At 36.7% G+C, this 26934-nt stretch overlaps 2 protein-coding genes across 7 annotated transcripts in view; both read left to right on the top strand.

The window, feature by feature from the left end:
• The window catches only part of ccnd2a (cyclin D2, a), a 275408-nt gene extending 257121 nt beyond the window's left edge, over positions 1 to 18287 (top strand). The window contains exons 3-7 of one of the 4 annotated variants that reach the window (XM_073942381.1): positions 2423 to 2543; positions 3878 to 4093; positions 6382 to 6541; positions 11003 to 11151; positions 14559 to 18287. In XM_073942381.1, the coding sequence (XP_073798482.1) occupies positions 2511 to 2543; positions 3878 to 4093; positions 6382 to 6541; positions 11003 to 11151; positions 14559 to 14735 (735 nt within the window). In that variant the 5' untranslated portion in view covers positions 2423 to 2510 and the 3' untranslated portion in view covers positions 14736 to 18287. 4 annotated transcript variants of the gene reach the window in all.
• A 639-nt stretch (positions 18288 to 18926) lies between these two features.
• On the top strand, positions 18927 to 26454 carry tigara (TP53 induced glycolysis regulatory phosphatase a). Of its 3 annotated transcripts, none has more exons than XM_073942301.1 (6): positions 18927 to 19130; positions 20986 to 21023; positions 21134 to 21255; positions 21643 to 21739; positions 21811 to 21921; positions 24497 to 26454. In XM_073942301.1, exons 5-6 carry the CDS (start codon positions 21847 to 21849, stop codon positions 24884 to 24886), a joined length of 465 nt encoding a protein of 154 aa, XP_073798402.1. In that variant the 5' UTR covers positions 18927 to 19130; positions 20986 to 21023; positions 21134 to 21255; positions 21643 to 21739; positions 21811 to 21846; the 3' UTR covers positions 24887 to 26454.
• The last annotated feature ends 480 nt before the right edge of the window (positions 26455 to 26934 follow it).

Genomic DNA, 26934 nt, shown 5'->3' with positions numbered 1-26934 from the left:
TGATTTTTTAAAGACATATTCTTACTATGTTATCTATGAATAAACAAAAGTTTTCATATTAATGTTGACTGTTATTGTTTTAAAAAATCTAGAAAAAATGTTTGCAAATTTTAATGCCTTAAAATGACTACTAATAAGCATTTATTTATAAATTAAGGTTTCAATTATATCCCAACAAAATGATGCTCAGATTATGTAGGTTGTTTTTATTATAAATAAATGCTTGTCATTTGCTAATAAAGACAGTGTTATAAACATAAATTAACATGTTAAGCTTTTAAATTAAATGTTTTTAAGGAAACCTTGAAATGTGCAATATTTTAATAATTTATAATCATAATTTTTAAGAATCACAACTTAATGTTACTTTCCCACTAATGGTTCGGTGCGCAAAAAGAAAAGTCTTTATATCACTGTAATGGAAAAGGATGCATCCTTTTTTGTTATTGCGGGTTGTCATTCTCAATGTTTTAAGCAAATAATGCAGTATTTAAAGCTTAGAAACCCACTTGTGTTGCTCTACATAGCGACATTTCATGTGTCGGGAGCATGCGGGTAATACCGCAGTTTATATGAAGAACGCGCATGTTTGAAAAAGAAAATGAAATTACAACATGTGTTAGCGCTTGTGGAACTGGACTTGCTTATTCATCCTTAAATCAAATGATATCGGCGACTGACATAATTTTTCATGCTGTATTAATTTAGAATGACTAAAACTGTTTTTGGTAGAGGTAATGTCATAATATAAAGTCTGGATTTATGAGCAAAATAATCTTAAAATTATTACTTTAATATAGTTTATTTCAAGGCATTATTTGCCTTTGTAGCACAAATTACAATCCGTATTATTCTATTTAAAATAATTCCAAGCCTTATCATTTTATATCTCTGATTTGATCAAAGCATTGCTGAGGGTAAAATGCTCTGACTGATTTTAAGGCTACAAATTTTTTTCATGACACCTGCGTGAGGCAGTCTCTGGGATCTAGCAGTGTTCATCAGGTGATCGGTAAAATAGATTAGGTTCTGCACTTTAGAATGCGAACTTGCACAGAGAAAGTCTGCCCAGTAACAAATCCGAAAGCCTCAAACGCGTGAAGAAGAACTATTGGCTATGTAAGAAGGGGAGGAACAATCTACAGCGAAAAAAAATGTTTTAAAGAGACATTTCCTAGCACATTTAAAAGTGTTGAAACGAAGCAAACTGTTGCAAAAGTTCATAGCTGCGGTCTGTTATGTTCTTCAGAATCACTCCAGCAAGCTTGAGAACCTTGAGATGCACCTCTATCAATAACGCAGCTATATGTTCTCTTAAAAGTCTTTGAATCGCTTTTTAATTTAGATTTCCCAGCGAATGTTTAACATGCTATGTCTCATTTGCAATTTAAATGAATTTCTGATTGAGTTTGTGAGTTATAAATGTTGATCTGCATGTATTGGGGTAGATTACAATTTTGAAATGCTGCATCACCTTTCGGGGCTTGGCTTTTCGAATCCTATATATATATATATATATATATATATATATATATATATATAGGTTTCGATGTAACGATGCATTATATAATAGAGGAAAGAGACTAACTATTCAGCAGATATATCTGACTAGTGTTGCTTCATGCTTTCGCTGCATTTCCTAGAAAGCTATCTCGTTGACCACATGTTGCAGCTCATAGCTTCTATTTCTAATTTGTGATGACGAGGTGAAGTTTTAGCGCCCTTAAATAAAAAACAATACATTTTAACCATTATTTTGTTAATTTGTAAAATCAAAGTAATGAAAATGTCTGCATGACACCAAGAGCATGGGTATAAAAATGTATGCAAAATAATACATTCAAAACCAAAACCACTTTATTTTTAAAATACTTTGAGATAGCCTATTAGATTTATAAACATTTGGTGTTGCGTTGGTTGCAGTGAGTTTGTGTTGTCATTTTAAAAAAAATACACGAGTTAACTAAACATTAAAATCTTGCATGATCCATGAATACACCAGCCAATGTTGTCCTTTTATCCATCGTGTGGAGGCTATCGATTCTCTTATAACCAGAGCAAGAGGGGAGGAAAAGCAGAGGAAGACTGAGCATGTTCCGTCTGGCCAATAATAAGGTCTGCTTGCGTCAGAGTTCTGCAGACCTCAAATGTTGCAGCGAGAAGAGCAGAGCAGAGCAGAGAAAGAGACTAGTGGGGAAAAGTTTGCAAAAGGATCAGGACTAACCTGGACAGCCCAGTAGACTGATTTGATGTACCCGAGAAGTCTTTTCTGCTCTTTTTGACATTTCGCAACTTTTGTACTTCACTGTTTGTAGCCGTATTAAAGGTCGAAAAGGACTGTAACAATCATGGAACTGCTTTGTCTCGAGATGGACACCATTATAAGAGCCCGTCCTGATCCGAATCTTCTGTATGATGACAGGGTACTACAGAGTTTGCTGACCATCGAAGAGAGGTTTCTTCCTCAGTGTTCATATTTTAAATGCGTTCAGAAAGACATTCAGCCCTTTATGCGGAGGATGGTGGCAACATGGATGTTAGAGGTTTGTACCCGATCATTTCCGTGCTTACATGTATCTTCAACACGTCTTGCAAACGTTTCATTTTCCATTCTGTCATGTAAGTATTGTAGAATGCAACTAAAGAAGCTGCTTTAACATTTCCGAAAAAGCAAATGCGATTTTGTTGGGCTATTTACTATTTTATTGCAGCCATAAGCGCTGATTTTGGACCAAGTTCACGATTGCAGAGGGATGGAGGTTATCGACATATGTCAGTGATCTCAAGCGCGTATTTTATAAAGTTTTCAGTTACGTTAACACAGAGGATAGGACCTTGCTTAACATTATTTATTTATTTTTAAGATAAATATTTCCATGCACACGTATGCACTTCAATGCTTGCCGCTGTGCTACAGCTTACCATCGCCATGTTGTTTTTTTTCCTCACAACAACTTTATCGCAACAAAATGATCATAACAACTGTTAACATGTGCATGGCTTTGTAGATGAGCGTTTAGGGTATATAATTATGGTAGAATATGTTGGTGATTGCTTTTCTATAATTTTGTACATTTTTTTAAATGTATGGTTGCGGAAGGGGCGACGGCCCGCATTGCTTCTTAACCCATGCTGATCGAAGTCTATCCTTGGAATTAAGTTCAGTTCTTGTCGGAATCGTTCATATTTCCTATGTTTGACATATGGAAATGATAGAGGGGGGTCTTAGCTTTATTTTCATGTTTTAAATTGTCAGGTGAATCGACCAGGACAATTTATAAAAATATTTAAAAAGAATATTTCGGTTCGATGGTGACGCACTCATCTGAGACCGCATGGTACTTCGTTTTGAAAAACGTGTTTTAATCATAAAAAACATCGATTAAATAACTTGTCAATTGTCGGGAATGATGTAAGAAGGATAGCTGAATATTTAGAGGTAAGATTAGTTGACAAAAACAATTTATTTATATTTTTAAATATTTTATGAAAATATGACGAATTAAAAAAAACAGATCCAGTCCTGTGTTGCTTGGGTGTTTTTTGGCTCGGGTGATTGTGACTTGAATTCATTTCTTACTGAATGAACCAAAGGAATGTGAGCCTATTGACAGATGTTAGAGTCCACAATAAATGTATATCTTTATAACTACAACAAGACAGGGTTTTCACAGTTTTGGAATCTATCTCAATTTTAACGTTAAGATTTACAGCCTCTTTTCAATGCAACAAATGAACAATACTACGTTATTCGTTTTATTCTTAAAATTATTTTTTAGATGTAAAGTCTTTGAGAGTCATTTAAATTACACAAATTTTGTTGCGCCACGTGCATCTTTTCCTCTGAACTTATTAAGTTATGCCCTGCCCTTTCCAGGTCTGCGAGGAACAGAAATGCGAGGAAGAAGTTTTTCCACTGGCTATGAACTACTTGGACCGATTTTTAGCGGTGGTACCAACAAGAAAATGTAACTTGCAGTTGCTCGGCGCAGTTTGCATGTTTCTTGCGTCTAAATTGAAAGAGACGCGTCCATTAACTGCAGAGAAGCTGTGTATCTACACTGATAACTCAATCAGACCGCAAGAACTGCTGGTAAGCACCAAGCATATTGTTTGAAAATCAAAACTTAGTAATTTTCCCGGAGGGATTTCTATTAATTGTTTGCATAACTTCTTCAAATGTGAATTTAAGTGTTTATTTTAATCCTACTGCTGTTAAGGGTCCATTTAAATTTGTGGATTACCCCATTTAAGTATATTGAATATATTGCAATTTGTGATGTGGTCTTCCTATATTGTGCATTTTTTTACAAGTCAGATACTAGAATTAAGACTAGTCCAAAGTAAAAAAAAAATATATATATACATACATATATATATATATATATATATATATATATATATATATATATATATATATATATATATATATATATATATATATATTCTCGCGATTGGAGAGTTTTAAAGTGCGTTTCTGCGCATTGAAGGGCTATTACGCCATCTAGTGGCAACTATGCATCTCACAGCTACATCATAGCCAAGGTCTTGTCAATTGATCATTTGACATCTATTAATTTCTTTATGCCTAGGCTAACTGTTTAGGCAACTATGAGCAAATGCTGCTTAAAAAAAAAAACACTGTGCTGTGAAAACGTTAACAAATTGCCATTTTGGGCAAACTCCTGTGTATTTTATTTTCTTAGGCTGGCCTAGTGTTAATTTTGCTGTTGTTGTCTAAGCTTCTGCTGGTCTGCAATCAGACCAACTGATGCAGGGAGTCAGAAGATCAGCTGTCAAAGCCATCTTCATTTTCTTGTCCTTCTTAGCTGGCAAGAATTTCTTGTAAACGAAACTGCATATAGCTGGGAGGTACAGCTGGAGGGCTCAAAAGGAGGAAGTGGGTTCCTGCATTAAGGCTGTGTTGCAAGAGTTTCACAGTGAGTGTTAGGGCTGGCCTCAGTGACACCGGACTGCTTAGTTGAGCACACAGAAGATGAGTACGGTGATTGTTAGAAGGGTAATTTTTAATAGCATGTACATTGAGAATGCCTCTTCTCATAGTTTACATTCCATAATAACCTCTTAGTATACCAGGAGTCTATGGCTTTTTTATATAAATGATTTGTCATCGGGCTTTATGTTCACATCAGGCACCTCTCCTAAGAAAAGGTCACTTTGGAACATGTAGCTGTATGCAGATTTGTGAAAGGCACTCACCAGTGAAATCTAGCAAAGAGAGGAAGTGAAGAAATCATGCATCACATGGCTGCCATTTTATTCTTGATCAGTTAGCTGTTTTTGGGGTGTATGAATAATTCTTTGATGATAGGTTAAAGGAGCTCAAAATGTCTCAGAAGGTAATGGTAACCATATTATGCCTATTATTACTATGTGTGTGTGGTTCACTTGGGAGAAAACCACCTCAGAGCGAGCACTCAGTCCCATATCAGCAAATGTAAGGTTTCCCCAATTAGTCACTAGCTATTACTCATCCAACTTCAAACAGGAAGGAGGAGTGGTTATTCGAAGGATGCTGTCTTGTTCTTGTCTGCAACCAAGTAAATAAGTATCTAAAATTAACACTTGTCAATGTGAGTTGGGTCAAAGCAAGTTTGTGTTTTGGATCAACAGTGCCACCAAAAGACAAAATGGTATAATCAGCAGTGTTGGACAGTCACATGGTCATTATTGAAGCATGTTTATTCCATTAAGGTTACAACAAAATCTTTTTAATATATATAAGACTAAGAATCATGTTTTATATGAATGTGTTTGTAATTGCAAAGATGTTAATGACATGTCCATCAATCAACTAAGCAGCCTTTGACTAACAGATTGCTATAAGAACATACTCATACCTGATGCTAGACAATCTGAGTAGCAGGTATTCAGGTCAAGTGTCCCCACACTGAGCAAATATCTTTCAGAATATGTAGCTTTGCATTTCCTGTTGAAATGAGTTGAACTGAGGTTTTACTTTCTATTATAGGTGGAGATTCAAATGTATAGCAAGCAACAGCATTTCAATGACTTGGAACATCAGGGGTGTGTAAACTCGGTCCTGGAAGGCAGTTGTCCTGCAGAATTTAGCTCCAACTTGCCTTATAATACCTGCCTGGATATTTCTAGCAAGCCTACTAAAAGCTTAATTAGCTAGCACAGGTGTGTCTGATTAGGGTTGGATCTAAACTATGCAGGACACAAGCCCTCCAGGACTGTGTTTGGGCACCCCTGCTATAAATTATTAGCCCAGCTTCCTAAATGATATTCAGATCTAATAAAGCAAAGTAAGATATCTTAGAGGCAGGAAGCTATTGAAAGGATGCAGTTTGTCTCTATAGTTGGTGATTTTGCTTCTTTCCTCAAACCCTTTTACAGGAATGGGAGCTGGTTGTCCTGGGCAAATTGAAGTGGAACCTAGCAGCTGTCACTCCCAATGACTTTATTGAGCACATTATGAGGAAACTTCCGCTGCCTGAGGATAAGCTGGAGCTGATTCGTAAACATGTGCAGACTTTCATCGCCCTATGTGCAACAGGTAGTGTATGCAATGTAGATATTAAGAAATATAAAAAAAATAAAACACCATGCTGCAAAAAAAAAAGTGTATTCCTTCACAAAACTTGGCTCTGGTTTCACATAAAACTCTCAACATGCATTTGTACATTACCTAGAGCATCCAATCTTCTTGACAATCTGTAAAGCTCTATCAGTTCAGTATTAGCAAACATGTTCATCCGTTAAAGAAGAAAAGCTTGTGAAAAGCATCTTTTATAGGTCTTTTAAGGCTTAAGTGATAAAAGATCCACTAACTCAAGTTGGTGTTGATACCTGGCATCATCACCTCCATAAGTGCCTTGTTGCAAAAGGCTTGTGTTTATACCTTGCAAAACCAGAAATCAAAGCCCTCTGTGGGTTTAGTATCTATGGCAACTTTATTCAGGTTCTTGTTGCAGGCAAATTATCAGATGCCATCTCATTACATTCATGAGAAACTATGTGGACTGAAATAGCGATGTGTAATGGAGAGAATTTCTCTGGAAGCCTTATGTGCTTGCCTGGTATGTTTGGCGGGCATATCAGTGGCTAGTCCTGAATGCAGTGACACTTCAAAGGACAGTTGTATAGTTAAGGACATTCCTGTGTGCTGGTGAGCAAGTGGTTTTACTGTTTCTGTTCTAGAGGTGGACCACCTTTAGGAGATCAAACGTAGAGATGAGAGGAGGGTGAGAAAACGTGAGGAGTGTATTGTTTCAGCCTAGCCAAACAGTGAAGCATGTCATGTTTTCATATCTTATCCCCTCTTCTCACGCCTCCCAGATGCTCCAGGGCATGACGACTTTCCCATAATCAGGAGCCTTTGTGGGGCTGGTTCTCCCAGCCAAGCCTGCACCCAACATCACCATAGGCGGTAATGGGATCCAATGCACCACCCCTGTTCCCTCAGGCTTCTTTCTTCTTCCCTGGGGTTACTCAACTCTACAGGAACCTCAGGATTGACTTTGGGAAAGTGGGATATGAAAGAAAAGGCATTGGTAGGAGGAGCTGACAGGTCTTCGAGTCTTCTTTTAGTTTGTGCGTTCTTGGTTTAAAATCTCTTTATGGATGAGCTTTGATGATAGCTGGGATGATTTAAATGGTATATAACTTGGTGGTGAGATGCTGATTAATCCATCTGATGCTAGCAGATGTCTTGACTTAAGCAGTATACAAACTAGTTGCTAGTTTAACAACAGGGATTCAGAGGGTATAAAAAAAGATTTTAATTGCCAAGCAGATGCCTTGACTGTGTCTTTTCTTTTGTCTGTACAGTTTGCTTTCTTTACAGAGAATTCAGTTCCCCCCTCTTTTCCGAGACTTGCATAAATCTAGGCCTCCATATCTGAATGAGAAAGGAAGAGCATGGAAAGACGGCAGCTAATTTTAATGGTTCTTTGCATTTGATAAAACAGTTCCGTTCAGAGCACTGTCTAAGGTTTGGTCAGCCAGCGTAGGCTAGTTCAGTATTAATTAATAACATGGACTATTCAGAGAAATGCAAATGGGTGGAGGGCTCGGCTAGAGACCACAAGAAAGGAGACAAAAGAAACAACCCTCCATTTCATATGCAGAGGCATGTAAGGGTCAGTGCAGAAGGAGCACCCGATAAAACGTTTCTCTGGAGGGGTGGTCTTTCGAAGGCCTGCACAGGAACACGCTCATTAAAAGTGATTATACACCATTTTCACTGTTAATTACCCAGCACCCCTTTAACTTCTCCATCAAAGATTGTCTGTAAATGTATAACAGCGGACGTGAGATGCATTTTGTGGGAGATTATCTTGCCACTCTTGAGAGGTTTACTTATGAGAGAAAATGGAAAAATAAATATCTAGTGACTGGTGGAGAGTTCATCAAGGCTGAAAATTAAATCTACAGATTCATCTCATTTCTCTTCGAGAAGGCTCCGTTTCCTCCCACACCGGCCTGACGACTGTTGCTTAAGACTTGAGTACTGGAGCAAGATTGAAACAAGTTGTTACAGGATTTTTAACAGTCAAAGAGGGTTCCTGTTTTTAATACATCTGTTTTACCATGTTTGACAGGATAGACCAACACGCCGCTTTTGATGATAAAATTACTTTGCTGAAAATTTGACACATTGGACAGTTCTCAAAAAATGACAATAGACAGTCAATGTAATACAACAACTCTGTTAAGTAATATTAAACATCAATATCCCAAACATGATTAGCTAATATCTAATTATCTACTTGAGACATGACTCAACGTAGCATGTAAAACTACTTTTAAATTACTTTCTTTAAATATCCAGCTATGTTGTAGGGTTAACCAACTGTCAGGAAATGTCAGTGAATTAGTATTTATTTGAATATTCATGTTAAATATTTATTCTGTTTACGGTTGTCTCTTTCTTCTACAGTAACTTAGTTCATTTGACTGTGCGTTACACCATGATGCCGAATTCATGTTTATATTTGATCTTTATCAATCAGGTTGAACATGGTTGTTTAAAACAAGACTTTCTGTAAATGCAAACCTGTGCATCATGAAAGTCTGGCACTTGATTTATTGGCCCTTAAATCATTTGTCTCTGGCTGTTCGTCAACTTTCCCAGCGCTTAATTAATTTACAAGTTAAATGCGTATATAGCACATTGCACCCACCAAGGAGCTTGCTGTGTTGGCATAGGTCTGAGAATGCAGTGTGGCAAGGGCAGGAGAATGGACCATTGAAGGGGGTGAGAGGCTGGTTTACCAGGCCAGCCAGCCGCCGCTTACTAGGAGCCTTCCATCACAGGCGTCCCCACTCAGCTACATACACTGTTTATCCTCTGCATGAATATCAATGAAGGCCCACAGAATACAGCCATTCTTCCTTTACCACTCTCACAAACCAGAGCGTCCTGCTCTGCCGCTAGCACGCGTGTACTCTTGTTTCCTAGACAAACTTGTCTTGTCTGGAGTGTGAAAAATCAGATTGCTACCCACTCAGGGAATGCAAGCTGTGTGGGCACCCATTTTCCTCTGTATGTTTCTTTTCTCTCTGCCGCAAAAGACCCAAGGAGTTGCAATGTGGTTAACTTTTTCTTCTTACGCTTGACCAGAACTTGTCTTTTAATGTTTTTTGTTTCTCTGCCCCGTAATCAACTACAAAGAGAAGAGTGTATTGTAAGTTCATTTATTTGTCAACACTGAGCTGCAAAATGAGAAAATGCCTGGCTTTGAATGCTAAGAAGGCATGCTCATCAGTTATCAAAGAGCCAACCTCTTTGATTTTTTTTCCTAAAAAGAAAAAAGGAAGAAAATCACCCTCAGAGCCATCACACATGGTTTGCTTTGCAATTGAATATGGCAATATGGTAATGCAAAGCCTGCCGTGGAGTGTGAGACCGTGAGCCCAGAGGTGGCCCTGCATCAGAGAAATGGCATGGGGGGGGGATGAGTTGGGTAGAAGGGTCTTTTCTTCTGCCAAAATACTTACGAAGGTCTGGACACTAACTAAAGAATGATGCTTAGTGCCCCCCTCAGCCACCCCTGCAGTCTAAAACCCAACAACAGCCTCCCCCAACACCCATCTTTTGTGCTGACTGTTGGGTTGAAATGGAATTCACATAGAGGGCTTGATGTTGTATCTTTCATTTGAATGAGATGAGGTGATGATATTGGACAATGAGACCACACTCTCGTGTTCATTCGACCTAGGTCTAGCAATGTCTCACTCAATTAATATGCTAAAAGATAGCAGTGATGCTGATACAAATCCCAAGCTGTTGTAACAACAAAGCCTGAGCATGTGTGCCATTCAACCTTAGGGGTATGTTTCGTAAGGAATAAAGTGTTGAAAACAGGCTGAAAAACAGAGAGAGGGGGAGCTGTAAAAAAAGAAGAAAGACAGAAATCAATGAGGCAGGGGGCAGACAGCCTAAGCTGTTCGGTTCTTTCTCTTTTCCTCTTTCTTTCTCCCCCTCTCGCAGTTAGTCGTCTTTTGGGCTTTGGGCCCGTTCACAAGCTGTCTTATTTGCATTATGAATGACAGTGAGAAAGCTAACAAGGTTATTGGTCTTTGAGATGCACGCCTGTGACCACACGTGGAAAAAGGACCTACAGCAGTGCGCACTGGCAGGGGGACTGTGGCTCTTTATTCCATCCTTTCCGAAGGCTATAGGGCTTTTTTTCAGGGAGCACACGATTTACTTTAGGAGCTGGAAGAAAAGGGGCCGATCTGCAAAGGGTGACTGGAGGAGAGCGATGGGGGTGGGGGTGCTTTTCAGATTCTTTTCAAGCCAAATGAACCCTCATTATCCCGTGCTGCAGTCATTAGCAAAGGACTGTGCACAGACCTAATGGAAAAGGTCTTTATTTATTAGTAGTTCTGATTTCGGATATTTTTATATCCATATCATAATATTTGAGATACTCTGTCAAAGTATTATGGAAAAGTCTGTTTTTAGGAACTTCCCTTGAGTGACTGTAATACCTCGTTTGTTCTTCCACAGATTTCAACTTTGCCATGTACCCTCCATCCATGATTGCAACGGGTAGTGTGGCAGCAGCTATCTGTGGCCTGCAACTCAACAGCACTAACCACTCACTGTGGGGAGACAACCTTACAGAATTGCTTGCCAAGATCACAAATACAGAAGTTGTGAGTATTGCAGCTTTATTGAATTTTCTAATGCAACTTTTTATGAATCCTGTGCATGACAATACCCAGCAGGCCAATGTGCTACATAGATCACCTAACTGTTTGTTTAAAAGTGAGATGATCCTATAGAGGCGCTTTTATCATTTAAACAATCCTTAAAAAGAACATTGTTCAGTTATGATTGCTTACAGCAGTGCTTTTGGTAATCTGTAGGGTGAGTGTTACCTTGCCTGTAGCACTGTGAGAGAAGGCTGTGCATTTTTCCTGTTTGTTCAATGGGCTTAAATCCAGCTCCAATTCAATTTCATATTCAGCCACTGATTTACTGGAAATGAAATGAAATGGGATTGACCCTGACCAAGGGACTGTAAGGAGAATTCATCGAGCTGGAGGAATGTGTAGGGATACTATGGCTTCATGCATACAAATTTACACATACTGCAGAACAGGGTCTTTGGTTACTCATTAAGAAAAAAATAGCCTCAGAAAAGGATATGAATAATTAGGATTAAGAGAATAACCAAGTAAAGCATATTTAAATCCTGCTCTGACCTGAAAAGGTCAACCCTCCTCAAGAGACCCTAGAGTGCATTGCTGCTGGTAAAATGCCTGCTGCCCCAGCATGTGGTGTGTGAAGTCGTGCACCATAGCAGAGGAAAAACAAATAGTCCTCGGCAGCAGTAAAGGTGCTCAGTGTCTAAGAAGTGTGAGGTCCAGGGCAAAAGGAATGAACTGCCTGCTCCATGCAAAACTTGTCACATTGCTGGATGCCAACAAGCCATACCTTTGAAAACATGCTGGTAGGGTGCACTCAACTATATTGCTTGCACTGATTTATACAGCCCAAAGAACACTTAAAGGGATAATTCACCCAACATGAACATTCTGTCATTATTAAAGATGAGTAATTTCACATCAATGATGACTAGCTCATTCACAAACCATATTTAAGTACACTACAAAGGCAGTCTGGGCCATGGTTTATGTGAGCTTTATTAGCGTATACTGCCGATATGATATCAGTTGTTGTTAATTTCAAAGGAAACCACTACTGATGGAATCAAAGATATAGCTATAGCAGTAGACATAACTAGTCTTCACTAACAAGATTGTTGTGTACTAAACTTTTCCTCTGTGTATGAGGACCTTCCAGATTGAGGCATAGGTTGGGAGGTGAGCGGTCAGACAGAGTTTGAAGGAAAGTCAAACTAATGCCAAATGATGCTGCCAGCTTAGCAACCAGGAACCCTGCTGACATTTGTGGTCTCCAGTGCTTGTAGTTTCCAGTAGACATATGATAGGGACAGCCAGCCTCTTCCAGTTGCCCTTGGAATGTGTGTGTAGACTAAGACACACCTGGTGAAGTATACTCTGTGCAGCAGTAAGGTACATACATGCATGCCAAACCAGGAAGGCTGAAAAATTGGCTCAAAGTTTCCACAAATATTCTATGGTCTCTCTAAGAAAGAGGCAAAAGGCAGTAAATATGCATCTGCTACTGGCTGTAAAATTTGTAACTGTATGTACTGTAAATGATGGTCCTTTGGATATTGTAGTCATCCAAGGCCTAACTGTTTTCAGTTCTATCAAATGAGACCTTTAATTATTTGTTTGTGTTGAGACATTACATTTTTGTCCTTGTGTCCATCTTGATACAATTCAAAGCTGTTCAGCTGAAGAAACTAATCAAAAAGAGAGAATAGGCAGTAAAAACTCTTAAAAACTTTTGCATCTTCTAAATTAGGTGAAATGTTAGACACTTTGAGTCTGGCATGCAGAGAATGCTCCTTTGCCTAAAGTCATAATGTCATAAGGACCCTGTTATTTGCAACTGAAATGATATTTGGAACTGAATTGTTGAAAATTATTTAGAGAAGAACTTCAAGGCAATTTTTTGGTACACAGGATCATGTGTTAGGCCCCCTGGCCTCTTGCATTAGGCCTCCGGGACATCTTAATCCCTTTCATTTCTCAATGCTGTGATGGCCTTGCTCTGAACCCGGCAATCCTTGCTTTCACTTCTCAATAAAAACAGACATCATTTTCTGTGTCTTTCCTTTAGGCATCTTCTGCCCAAGATGGCACACGTTCTGGCACGAGTGACATCACAATAACTGCTAGTTTTTCAGGGGGTTCAATCCCCATTTATTAGGTTGTTTGACTTTGACAAATGTAGACATGCTTTGGTGGGATAGAGGGTGTTCTTGATCAAGGTGGGATTGGATTAGGCAGGGACCACCCACTCCATTCTGCATTAAGTGCCACCCTCCTTTGGATCTAATAATTGAGAAGCTCTTCGAGAGCAAGTCCTGGTTTTACCAGTAGTCACACATTGAAGCTATTAACGTTGCTTGAATTAAGCCTTTGAGGCTTGGCATGAGTTTGTAGTGCAGCTATAAAGAGCAGCACACAGGGAAATGTCTTTTAAGAAGTCGGGTCTGGCATTCTTGTGGTCAGACACAGGCAGTTGCTTTACATGTTTAATGATTTTGTTAATTTTCTAGAAGGAATTTATTTTTCATGCCTAATAATGGTTTATCGTGGTGGGAAAAAGACTTCTATAAGGATGGTGGCCATTGTCATCTACAAAAACGCCAATGAATACAAAAAGTTATACTACATTCTTCCTGAATAAATCTTTAAACGCCTGAGATTTCTCATGGTAAATTGCTTCTGTAGGAATTAAGCACTTGCTTAGCCCAGGAGCCATGCATAATATAAGTTACAACTTTGGCCCATCAGCTTTTAATTAGCAGTAAATGTCAAAGGAATGCAGCCTCTCTACAAGCAACACATTCTCCTTGGGCCCTCCCCATGGACCATTCACAGCAAACTTCCCACAGATGCCTGGTGTGCCTCAGTCATACCCACTAAACAAGAGGGAGAACTGTGATCACTGAACATTCACTTAGATTCACTAGAGGGCATCATTGCTCATTTTTGGTGACACTGAAAGCCATTTTAAATATGCCATGTGCTCTTTGGAGCCCCCCAAAGGCATTTGGCATTTTTTTTTAGATCCTATGTATGTACAAAAAGATTTTGATGTTCTTTGTTCTACAGAGCTGCAGAAAGACTCAGGTGGCCTCGTGTGAGATCCCCTTAGGTCATTACATGCTGTTGTGAAAATAAAAGGGTATAATAAAACAAAACAAAACACTGCCTTGTTTTATCCACAGGACATGGATGTAATTAACATAGCGAACTGTGTTACAGATTTAACTGTTCACAGGGTAACTTATCTTGGATGTTTTGGTTGTATTTTGTGGACAAAAAATGGGTGAAAATGTTTATTAAATCTTATGGTTAGACAATTATCCACTACTATCCATTGTGTAAAGTTGAAGCTACTGACATTTGAGTTTTCGGAGTGGCCTTTCATTTAATGTCATGTGTTTGCATTGCAGGATGTGTTAAAGGCATGCCAGGAGCAGATTGAGAGAGTGTTGATGAATAACCTGAGGGAGGGTCGTCGGCAGCAGCAAAAACAGCAACAGCAGGAACAGGGTGGCCAGCGCAGCAAAGCATTTGATGACCAGGACCAGTCCAGCACCCCAACCGATGTACGAGACATCAACTTGTGAGCTTGCTGCAGGAATGCTGTGATCAGTCTTCAAGAAAAAAAAAACCCAACAAAAAACAAAAATAACAAAAAACAAACAACCCCAACAAAAAGTGCTTGCTAGTCTTTGTAGAGTTTTACCTTCATTTTCCAGTACAAAATATTCTCCCGTAAATGAAAATAAAAAACAAAAAAAAACAAAGCTATTTTAGATACGAGAAATAGATATTTTTTAAATGATTTGATACTGATGCAAAAAGCTCTACGGTGCCTCAGACTTAGAAGGGAAGCGTGTAGTATTTTGCAACTCTTTTGATTGTGTAAACATAATAATATGATATTTAATGCAAAAGTGATAGTGTAAAGGGCTTTTCAAATAGAGTCTACTGTATCAGACTGGCTTGAAAGGGTACAAAAAGTGGGGCTATGTTTTTTTTTTCCTGTTTTGTTGTGATTTTTTTTTTTTTTTTTGGTTCACGTTGGAATGCCTGAACTTGAACACACAAAGAGGTGCCATGAGTCTGAATGGACGCACCCATTCACTTGGCTGTGTATTAAGAGTGCATTAGGACCAGAAAGAAAGATTTAAAAGGAGGGGTGAGACACAAGTCTTATGCTAAGAATGCAGGGCTCTTTTGCAAGGGTAACAGGGGCTTATGTAACAAAAATAGACTATTATTATTATTTTATTATGATGATTATTATTATTTCTGTTAAACAAGCAAGTTATTGTCTCTCAATGCTAGTTACAGACACTTCAAATAAGCTTTTGTCAAGCTGCTTGTGTGCATGCAATTATGTGTGGTGTATGTTGGCTCGTGTGCAGGCGTGTACAAGTTACTCTGTATCAGGCACTCTTGTGTGAGTAATGTGGGCTTTGTTTAATCATCTGTTTGGTTATAGAGATGGGCTCAGTGGTGGGCACATGGTCAAAGGACTGGACAGGGGATAGCAAATGATTTCACGATTCTCTGACAGCCTCCTGTATCAGTGCCTTATATTAAATGCTTTTATTTACTGGCCTGGAAACTGCTTGAGGGCTGAGCCCAACACAGTGCACAGAACAAGACGAGGCTAGAAAAGGGACGGGTATGTTCCCTCGGATCTTCTAAAGGCAAGAAGATTTGTTTTTAAAATTTGTGGATATGGTCGTCTTTCATGGCAGCCTTCCACTAAATATTACAGTTGTATTGTATACATACAGTTTGTTACGTGATTACGTATTTAGGTTGTGAGTGTGTTGAAGGAGCCTAAGGCTGATTCGTGTTTGGTCCTATCTGGGACTGAGAGATGAGTTTGCAAACGAGTGTTTATTAGCAGTAAAAGAATGTGTAAGAAAGAATGATCGAGGATGAAAATTATGATGAAGGTTGGTTGGTTTGAGATTTGAAGCATGCTGCTTAGATGGAGTTAGTAGGAGGAAAGGAGACCAAAGCAGAAACAACAGCTATGGTTTCCATAAATCACCTGATATTTAAGATCTTTAATCTATTTGTCTGTTTATTTGTTTGTCCTTTAGTTGTTTTGTCTTATGTTTGAATTACAGACCAGTATCTTAACCAGTTTCATACTGCCAGCTCACAAATGGGGAAGGTTAATCCATCAGCTTTAGTTCAGAAAGCCTATTTCCCATGTATAACAAATGGTTATGTTTAAGGAGTCATTTTTTCTTTTTCATTTATTTTTTTTTCTGTTTGGGGCTGGTTTACCATGTTTAGATCATGGCGTGTTTGCTTAATTAAAGCGTTTAAGCATTGGAAACCAACGTATGACAACAACAGCAACAAAATGATGATACAAAAATGAAAAGACCAAAAAACAGACAACAAAAAGACAAAAAAGAAAATTTTTTTGTTCATTTGCACGCTGCAATTTTTCTAAAATTCGAAAAGATCTGCAACTGCACCATTGCAGAAAAAAAAGTTTATATAGTGCCTTGAGTCTGATGTAGGTTTCACCCTGTTTTGCTGAGCTTAAACATAAAGTTCCACTACCGTACCCAGCCATCCAAAATACGCTGCTTCCAAAGGTTGAACTGGCATGGGGTTTGAAAACTTCCGCAAGTCATTACACGGTGGCTTAAAACAGGGTGCATCAGCAGTACAACACGGCTTTCATTTGCTGAATTCTCATAGCTTACCTTAAAAAGGGGCAGTCGAGCTTAAGTATGTGTCCGTCTGTGTATGCGTGTGTGTTTGTTTGCATGTTGTCTGTGGGTAAAGGAGATGTGTATGAGTACTCAATACATTTCTTTTCTCCATAAACAATTATTAGTGATGCTTGAGTTTCACAAGCAACATTTCTTCCATCCTCACACCAAAACCCCCGTCAATTTTATTGTATTAATTTAGTCTGTCTTATTATTTTCCCAGCTCTGCTCTGAAAATTACAGTACTGTTAACAGATTATGTGAGTGGCTATGTGGGTTGAATATGGACCGAAGTTTCGTTCCTTAAGGGGGAAGATACTGTATTCCAAAGTGATGAGAGATGGAAAGGGTGTGAAGACATCAATCAAGTGTCAATATTGTTATTATTATTGTTATTTTCCGCTGCTAAAAAGCTATGATTTTTTTTTTGTTTCATCGTATACATAAAAATAACATTACATACTTGTGATGTCACATCAGTGTGCTGCTATTTTATAAACAATTGTGTTATAATTATTGTACTGCTTACAGAATATTTTGAGAATACAGAAGTAGAGGGTAAAAGAAGAACATGAAATGAGTATTCGACTGGAAATGCTCTTTGTACAGTGTGCTCTTATTAAGGCATGTTTCTTTACCTTTTAATCTTTTTTCCTCCTCTTCTTCTCTGTCACATTCTGTAAGTGTGGTATCTCTATACCTCAGGTTTACTGGACATAAAAGACTTTTCCATTACCTCACACAACTCATAACAGTTTTTTCGGGAACCTGGAAATTACATCACAAAGAAGAGCATATCAAAATGTTGCTTTGTCTGGTGTAGTAAATTCAGTGGAATCTGAATTTCAATGTAAACAAGTAGGCTCCCACATGGACATCAGCAATAGTGGATGGAGGAGATGGCGAATGGTCAACAATGTCTTATGTATTCATTTCATGTCAGGAGATAGACCAGTAAACCTGTAAATAGCAAATAAACATCAACACTGAGAAAAGGCCTCCTCCCTCCACTATAACCACATCATGTACCTCAGTAATGTCTGTTGCACAACCTCCGTTCAGTTAATATCTGCTTTAAAGAGCGCGGTGCTATGTTGGTCCTATGTTATTCTTCCCATTTATTGGAAATTGTGGAGGTGAAAATAACTATCCAACATGTTATAACCTGGTTAAGAATAACTGTGGAGAAAGTGTGAATAATCAGACACAAACCGGATGAAAATGACACAATTCAAAAATGAAACAGACGTTGAACTTTTTTTGTTCAGCAATGTTTCCTGTCATTCAACTCATTAGGGCTTAGCAACTATGTTGGTATTCTTTGGATTTATGTTCACCTCAAATCATTTGTCATTGAGAGCATGAATGAAGTTAAAGGAGAGTACATGCTGTATGCTAAGGTCAATTAAACTTACCATGAAAGAAGCTTAACGTCTCTCTTCTCCTTATTTCAGTCAATAACTGTGGTTAAAGCTGTTACAGTTTCGTCGACTTTCATGTTTTAGGATGCCTCTCTGAGAAATAGCTGTGTGCATTTAAATATATAATGTAGAGCAGCATATCTTTGTGTCGAGTAATGTTGGTGAGATGCAGTCTAAAATAAAAACCGATGAATGACAAACTAAACAATTTCAAAGCCCGCGAATGACTGCGAGGCTTACGTCAGGGAACGAATCATTCCATTGAGTCGAATCTTCTTAGGAGTCGGTTGATCTGGTTCACTGATCAGATGAATGATAGGCTAGGCTACAGCCTGGAGAAATTTGTATTATGAATTTTATCATACCAAGGCAAGAGAGATGGCCTAAACAAATGACAGTTTAATAAACCAAGAAGCGGCGTATGTGAATGATTTTGTTTCAGCGTCAACAAACTAAAGAGCACAAAATTAACCAATTGGTTAAATACAAAATGTATTTAATAAAAAAACTATGATTAACAACGTTAGCTGTATCGGTAAAACTTGAGTACAAGCCTTGAATCTAAAGGATCTCTGAAGTGTTGATTGAACCGTTCAAAAAGAATCAATTTGTAAAATTGAATCGGATCTCAACGCATGCGTACACATTTCCGGCTTGTCAAACACCGGGATAAGAGCTGTCAGAGAGCTGTGACCCAAAATCAGCAACAACTGGCGGCTATTTGAAAACGTAAAAAGGGCTGAAAGCTTGTTATTGACTCCGAGTTCGATATCAACGGTGAAGATATTGTATTATTTTCACGACGCGTCTGCGACATGCTCGCCTTTGGTTTAACAGTAGTCCGACAGTAAGTTCTGTTTTGTTTGCTTTATGAAAGTGATTTGTTCTATTCATAGTTATTTACACTGCACAATTGGTTAAGTAATTGTAAATAAAAGTGATTTGAGCAGTTTAGAAGTTGTTAGTTCTAACGTATGTAAAGCGCTGTATACAGTATAGTAGCCTATAAGTTAACTAAAATCACGCCACAGATTGAGTAACCTAGGTAATGTAATGTAAGTAACATTAGAGCTTCTCTAGAGGCAATAAGGGTTCCTCATATTGTATTTCTCGTGTTGTTGTAGCTTATGCCTAAAGGTCAATACGAATCCATCTTTAGTGAAAGGTCAGAGGTAAACTTACTCAAACGGCAACTTCTACATTCACTATATATGTTAAATAGACAGATAGGCTACATATATTTAAAATATATTATATTTTAACATATATATATATATATATATATATATATATATATATATATATATATATATATATATATATATATATATATATATGTGTGTGTGTGTGTGTGTGTGTGTATATATATGTGTATATAAATATATGTATGTATATATATATATATATATATATATATATATATATATATATATATATATATATATATATATATACATATATATATATACATATATATATATATACATATATATATATACATATATATATATACATATATATATATATATATATATATATATATATATATATATATATATATGTGTGTGTGTGTGTGTGTGTGTGTGTGTGTGTGTGTGTGTGTGTGTATAGATAGATAGACAGATAGATGGATAGTTAGATGGATAAAGATCAATAGTTTAAGAAAACTTGCTTTATCAATTTAACTACACCAAGAAAAAAATGTCCTAATGTCACTAGTTAACATACTCAATGCATTCCATAATTTCTAAAATACCTCAACCAAATGGTAGAGGTATCTACCAAATGGTTGATATGTCGGATTATGGTAAAAGTACTGGACTTAATACATATACTATGAAAAACATGAAAATATGAAGTATAAGACCAATTAATAATAAAAAAAGTCTAAATAATATATTTTTGAATACAAAATCACCTTTTTTTTTAAGTATGCCATAAAATATTTCAAGTCTCATTTAACATTTTTTGAAGGGTGGGGGTTACAATAAAACCAAAATCAAGTGTAGTAGTGCAACAAGATTATGACCTAAATTACAGGACTATTACCTATAAAGCCATTATAAAGCCACTCTCAGAAATAAACGTACATGAGCTGTCACTGGGGTGATACCTTTTGAAAAGGTACACATTTGTACTTGAAGGGTCCATATTTGTTCCTCAAAAGTATATATTAGTACCTACAAATTTTAAGAGGAACACTTATGTTCTTTTTAGGTACTATTATGTACACTTGAGGTATCAATAGGGACCTTTTAGGCACAAATCTTTACAAAAAAAGGTACCATCCCAGTGACAGATCAAGTACCTTTAGTTCTGAGAGTGTAGAGGGGCAGTCAAAAGGTTATTATGATGATAATGATAATAATAATAATAATTGCAAAAAAACAAGGCTCACCCAATTTTTTAAATTTATTATTAAGTTTCTCAACCTCATATTTATTTATACATAATAATAAGCAGCATATAATGTAAATAAAAAAAATCATAAACACCATAATTCATTTCAGTCATTGCTTCTGATGATACATGAAGAAAAATGAATATGTTTGAGAAAAAAGTATTACATATAATCCACAGCCTTGGCAAATGGTCCTCTTTTTATTCAACAACAAAGGTGTGCTGGCTTGCAGTGTATAATGAAGGGTAATGAAGTGTGTAATAAAGCTTTTATTGATTACTTGTGATGTGTTTTTTGCCAGTGGTGAGACGCAGTGCAACAAAGATGGCCTTTTACAAGGTAATTGTTTAAAGAGAAAATTAAAACATATGTTATCTCTACGCATTGAGGTTTATTATTAGCCTATTTAAATTTCCACATTGTGACCACATCTATCATTTCAACTTTAGGTCAGAAAATAGACTCTCTGCTTTCTGACATTGGCATACAGCAGTCTGAGGCTGCTGGACAATACCTCAGGGATGTGAAATTTACAAATGTGTTTGTCAGCAACATGAAACGTGCCAAGCAGGTAAACAGAAACACACCAGTAACTAAAACATTCAATCTGTTTACCAGTAGAGGGAGATGTTTCTCTACAAATCAAACAACCACTTTTTAGGTTATTCTGTTCAGAAATAAGATGGTAATGCTGAAAAAGCTTGATTAAGTATTTAATAAGTGAGTATTGATAAGAATATCAAATAAGATAAAGATACTATCTTTCCACATGATTTGCATCAGACAATTTCTATATATTGCAATGTAGTTATAAGGTTGCACATGCCCACTGAATTTATAATCATAATGTTTCTTGAAAAAGCGATAATTTCTTTTGTGTCTATTTGTTTACAATGTGTATTTGTTGGGACCTTTAAACTTATATCAATATATTAATATTATAATCATATATGAATAGTCATGTCTTTAAAATACAGACTGCTGAGATCATTGTAAGAAACAACAGAACCTGCCATGACTTAGAACTGGTAGCAGATCCATCACTTATAGAAAGGGTAAGTACTGCCTGATAAAATAAGAAAAAATGTCTACACTTTTTCATATTACACAAGTTTTTTTTCTCCAGAGTTTTGGCATAGCTGAGGGAGGTCGAGTTATAGATATGAAAAACATGGCTAAAGCAGCAGGACAGCCTTTACCAGAGTTCACTCCACCCGAGGGAGAGACCATGGAACAGGTAAAATGAACTGGGTGTCATTAAAATATTACATGCATTTGGTTTTTTTAAATGTTTTGATTTTTTTTTTCTAATTGTCATCAATTACTAAAATGTTTTTAGTGTCCAATGCTCCATGTTTTCTGGAAATGTGAATGAAGTTGAACAAAAAAGGAGATATTTTGAAAAAAGCTGGTAGCTGGGACTCACCAACTTCCATAGTAGAAAAAAAACTGGAAGTCAATGGGTACAGCATTTTTCAAAATAACTTTTTTGTGTTGAACAGACCATTCATTCATTCATTTTGTCGGCTTAGTCCCTTTATTAATCTGTGGTTGCCACAGCGGAATGAACCGCCAACTTATCCAGCAAGTTTTTACGCAGCGGATGCCCTTTCAGCCGCAACCCATCTCTGGGAAACATCCACACACACATTCACACACACCCTACGGACAATTTAGCCTACCCAATTCACCTGTACCGCATGTCTTTGGACTGTGGGGGAAACCAGAGCACCCGGAGGAAACCCACGCAAAGGCAGGGAGAACATGCAAACTCCACACAGAAACGCCTACTGAGCCGAGGTTCAAACCAGCGACCTTCTTGCTATGAGGTGACAGCACTACCTACTGCGCCACTGCCTCGCCCTTGAGCAGACCAAAGAAACTCAAATAAGTTTGGAATGAGTGAAGGATGAGTACATTTTCATTTTTTGGGTGAAACTGTGCCTTTAAGGTTCTAGTTGTTAACATTGGTTTTCTATATTAGTTAATGTGAACTAGTGATAAAGTTAATCTTAGTAATGATGTTAATCTTGGTTATTTGAGCATTTATACTATTAATAACAAATTGTGCATCTGTTAATAACTTTTAGCTTACACGAACTAGCAGCAAGTAGTTTACTAACATTAAAAAAAGATTTTTAAAAAAAGTACTGTAACAAATGCTCTTTTGTTAGTTCATGTTAGTTAACTAAAAGTAACTAATGAAATATTGTTGTAAAGTGTCATGTTTAAGCCCACAAGCAGGAGTGTTGTTTTTCAGCACAACCCTACAATGTGATATTCATACACAAACGTTTTATATATTTCATAACTTTCATTTAAATGACAATTTGATTTTTTTTTTCACCAGTTAATTGTTTCAAACAAAGCAGAACCAGAACATTTGTACAACCCAGTGCAACACTGCACTGAGTTAATTTGTATTTGAATTATTTAAATGAGTCCAAGATTCAGTCATGCAATCATAAAAATGTGTTTAGTTCAACACAATCTCACTGCAGTTTGTAACTTTTTGATTTAGAGGCTTACTCATATCAATTTGCATGATTTCATTCATACATTTTAGGATGATTTGCTCATCCCACAGTGAGGGATTGGCTTAGCGGTGGAGTTTGGAGCCTGCCTCCTTTTAAAAATAATTAGATTTACATTTACATTATTTTTTTTCCATTTTACAATACATTTACATTTTAATAAAATTGGCCATTTTTCGGACAATACTTAAAATAGTTGCGTTTCCTCTTGAGATCGGACTGGGCTAGTCATGTTACTCTAACAACATGGTGATTGAACATAGTATGTCCATACTACATACTCTATGTCAGGGTGCAAATTAATTTATGCTTGATATTGATCAAAGACATTAAAGCAAGATTTATGGGGGGTCAGCCCTTTAATACTGATAAATAGTTCACTGCTTTTTAAATAATAATGTTATTTATTAAAATAATAATATAAGTATACATTTGACCTCCCGTATATTTGTGAATATACATAACCACACCAATTACTTTGTGCCAGAAAAAAATTCATATAACAATCTGAAACTGGCAGATCCAGAGCACCAGACATAGTAAGTATTCACAAGACTGTTTTGTCATAAAATATGCATTTGTATGTACAAATAGCCTGAAAGTAAAGTCAAATTAGATGCATAGTTTGATGCCTTTTCCCAGAGATGGGTTGCGGCTGGAAGGGCATCCACTGCGTAAAAAACTTGCTGGATAAGTTGGCGGTTCATTCCGCTGTGGCGACCCCAGATTAATAAAGGGACTAAGCCGACAAGAAAATGAAGTTTGATGCCTGAAATAGCTAATCAGAGGATACTTTACATCAGAATACACTAAATATCCATCAAAACACTGCAAAGTTAAATGTTTTATTAATAAATTAGATGTAATTTAAATAAATACATAAATGACTGAAGCATGTATTACACAAACTAACATTACCGAACTAACATACTAACGTTACCCCTCCACCAACCCTAATCGTCAATGTATAATTTTCACACTGCTTTATAAACATTTCTTTAAAATGGGTGCATTATAAATTTGAGAATGCAATTTCGGATGTAGACGAAAAGTTGCATTGTTTCTAAATAAATCACTCACTTTGAACAAATCAATTGAATGAATGATTCAGTGAATCGCTTGTTAAAACAAGGACTTGCTGCCACCTACTGGCAGTTTTAGTGTCATATTTTTATCCACAACAGACATAAACTAACACGCTGATCAATAATGATAAGTGAACAGTTATTTGGTAAGTTATAATTGCACACCACTAATAGAAAGGCCACATTTTTCCAGGTGAAGTTGCGAATTAAGGATTTTCTGAAGGCCATGTACCAGCGAATAGCAAATGACCATCAAGACAAAGTACAAGATGGAGGAACATCCTCAGCAGACGAAAGCACCGAGGCTCCAGCAGGACTGGCTAATGATGGAGTCTCTAGTGTGCCTGTACATGCACTGGTGGTCGGTCATGGGGCTTATATGAGCATAGCCATGCGCTATTTTTTTGAGGACCTGAAATGCCCAGTGCCTCGTGGTTTAGATCCAGCTCAACAGTTTTCCATCTGCCCGAACACTGGAATGTGCCGATTTATTATCACTTTGAAATGTAGCAGTGTGGATATTGCACTTTCTGACATCAAATGTGTGTTCATCAACAGAAGAGACCACTTCAAGACTAATTAGCATGTAAAAGGAAATGTAAAGTAAAGAGACAAAATGTGTACTGTACGTCTTATGCAAAAGATTGTCATACTGAAGCACTTTTCCTGAGATAAAACTTAAAACATTTTTGAGAATCAACATTTACAGAAATAAGATCAATCTGAATTTACAATATGTATAATCATTTGAAAATACATTTTACTGTACACTTGTAATGACTGAAATATTTAATGTGTGATGACCAATTAGACAATAGATGGGAAGACTCTTTCCTGAGGGCCTGGTGTCCTGCAGAGTTTTGCTCCAACATAAATCAATCACACATGCTAATCTGGGGTAGGCCTGTAGCCAGGGGGTGGTTCAGATGGTTCGGTAAGACCCACCCTCGCTGACAAAGGTCCAGAATTTGTACCATACATTAACTAATTTTTCCTATTTTGACTGCTATGTTATAATGGTAAAAATAACCCATCGAAAAAGGCTTTAAGACCAAGCAAATTTCTCTGTTGGATTTCACTTCGGTGTGACTTCTGCTAACCAGTTTTGTCCAATGCTAACAAATATTTTCGTGCATCCAACATTCTGTGCAAGACAACATACAATCTGACGTAAGAGAAATCTTTCGCTACTGTATTTTTTAAAATAGAGAAAAGTAGCTTTACAACTTTATAATTAACTTTTATTCTAAATCTTGGACCTTATTCTTAAAAAGAAAATTTACTAAAAATAAATATGTGAAGCACCAAAAGCGGCCCATATTAAAAATGATTTGAATATTATTTTGGCTAAAATAGTCAAATGATATGATGACCATCTGACAAGCTAATTCAGAATAAAACTCAACTGTCACTAAAATGCAGTATTTAAATTTCATAATTAAATAGAAAATGAGGCGTATAATTGCAACAAGGTCCACTTTTGATAAATAGGACCAGCCCTTTCACCAGGCTGGCTACAGGCCTGGGGTCTTTAAGATCGCAAGAAAGCTATAGGCCGGTGTGTTTGATTAGGGTTGGATCTAAACTCTGCAGGACACTAGTCCTTCAGGACCAAGTTTGTCCATCCCTGATTTAGACAGTATTGAGTCTTAGTAAATATTAAAATGTTTAAGTATGCTACTATCTGAGTAAGTTATTGATTTCATTTCATTCATACATGAATGCTTTAAAAGTGCAAATGATAACTAAATAAATGTATATGTCATATTTTGGACAGTTTTTATTACATTTATTTTAGTTGTATTTAAAATCAATAATTCAAAAATAAATACTTTTCTTCTTGACAAATGAAATTGGTTTTAAAATTATTTATATTTTTTAATTTCTTTTTGAATAAAAAAACGTGTCAGGGGTGTTAGTCAGGTTTATTCCTGTTTTGATCTTGTTTTTAATAACCTGTCAAAAAAACATTACTGAACTCTAAACCAAATCCATTTGTTTTTGATATTTGCATAATAGTTGCAGAGTGTCCTGACATGTACTTCAACAGCACGGAACAGTCAGTATGAAAGATATTTCAGTAGTACTTTGACCTTATTTCAGGGTAAATTTTCAATTCATTTTTCAATAAACCAATATACTCAAACTGTCTTTAGATGTCTTTGAATGAAATAATGCATGCAATGTTGGTAGTACACAATATGCTGCTTTTAAAAGTACATCATTGCTATAACAATCAAACAAACAAAAAACAGCAACAACAAATAAAGAAGTCAAACTCATAACAATGCTAATCAAAATTGACAGTTTCATCCTTATCAACCATTAATTTAATCATGCCATTTTTAATTGTTTTCGCATAAGGTGCGGAAATATTTTGAGAAACTGCATGCACAAGATTTTTAAAATTAAAAAATATCTTCATACCTCATAGGCCTATATAACATTAGCAAGAAAAGAAACAAAGAAAACAGTTTCCAATAATTTTATTGTTTGATGCAAGTTAAAATACATTTAAACCAATTAGATTTTTTTTTACTAAAACACTCAATTTACGTTTAATGCACATTTCACACATAGATGTTTGACCTTTGAGGTGATATTTATATAAAAATGAATATGTGTAAAGTA

This window comes from Danio rerio, chromosome 25, assembly GCF_049306965.1.
Source record: "Danio rerio strain Tuebingen ecotype United States chromosome 25, GRCz12tu, whole genome shotgun sequence".
NCBI classification, from domain to species: Eukaryota; Metazoa; Chordata; class Actinopteri; order Cypriniformes; family Danionidae; genus Danio; species Danio rerio.
The sequence above is the reverse complement of the archived record's forward strand: the minus strand, read 5'-3'. Positions and strand labels throughout refer to the sequence as shown.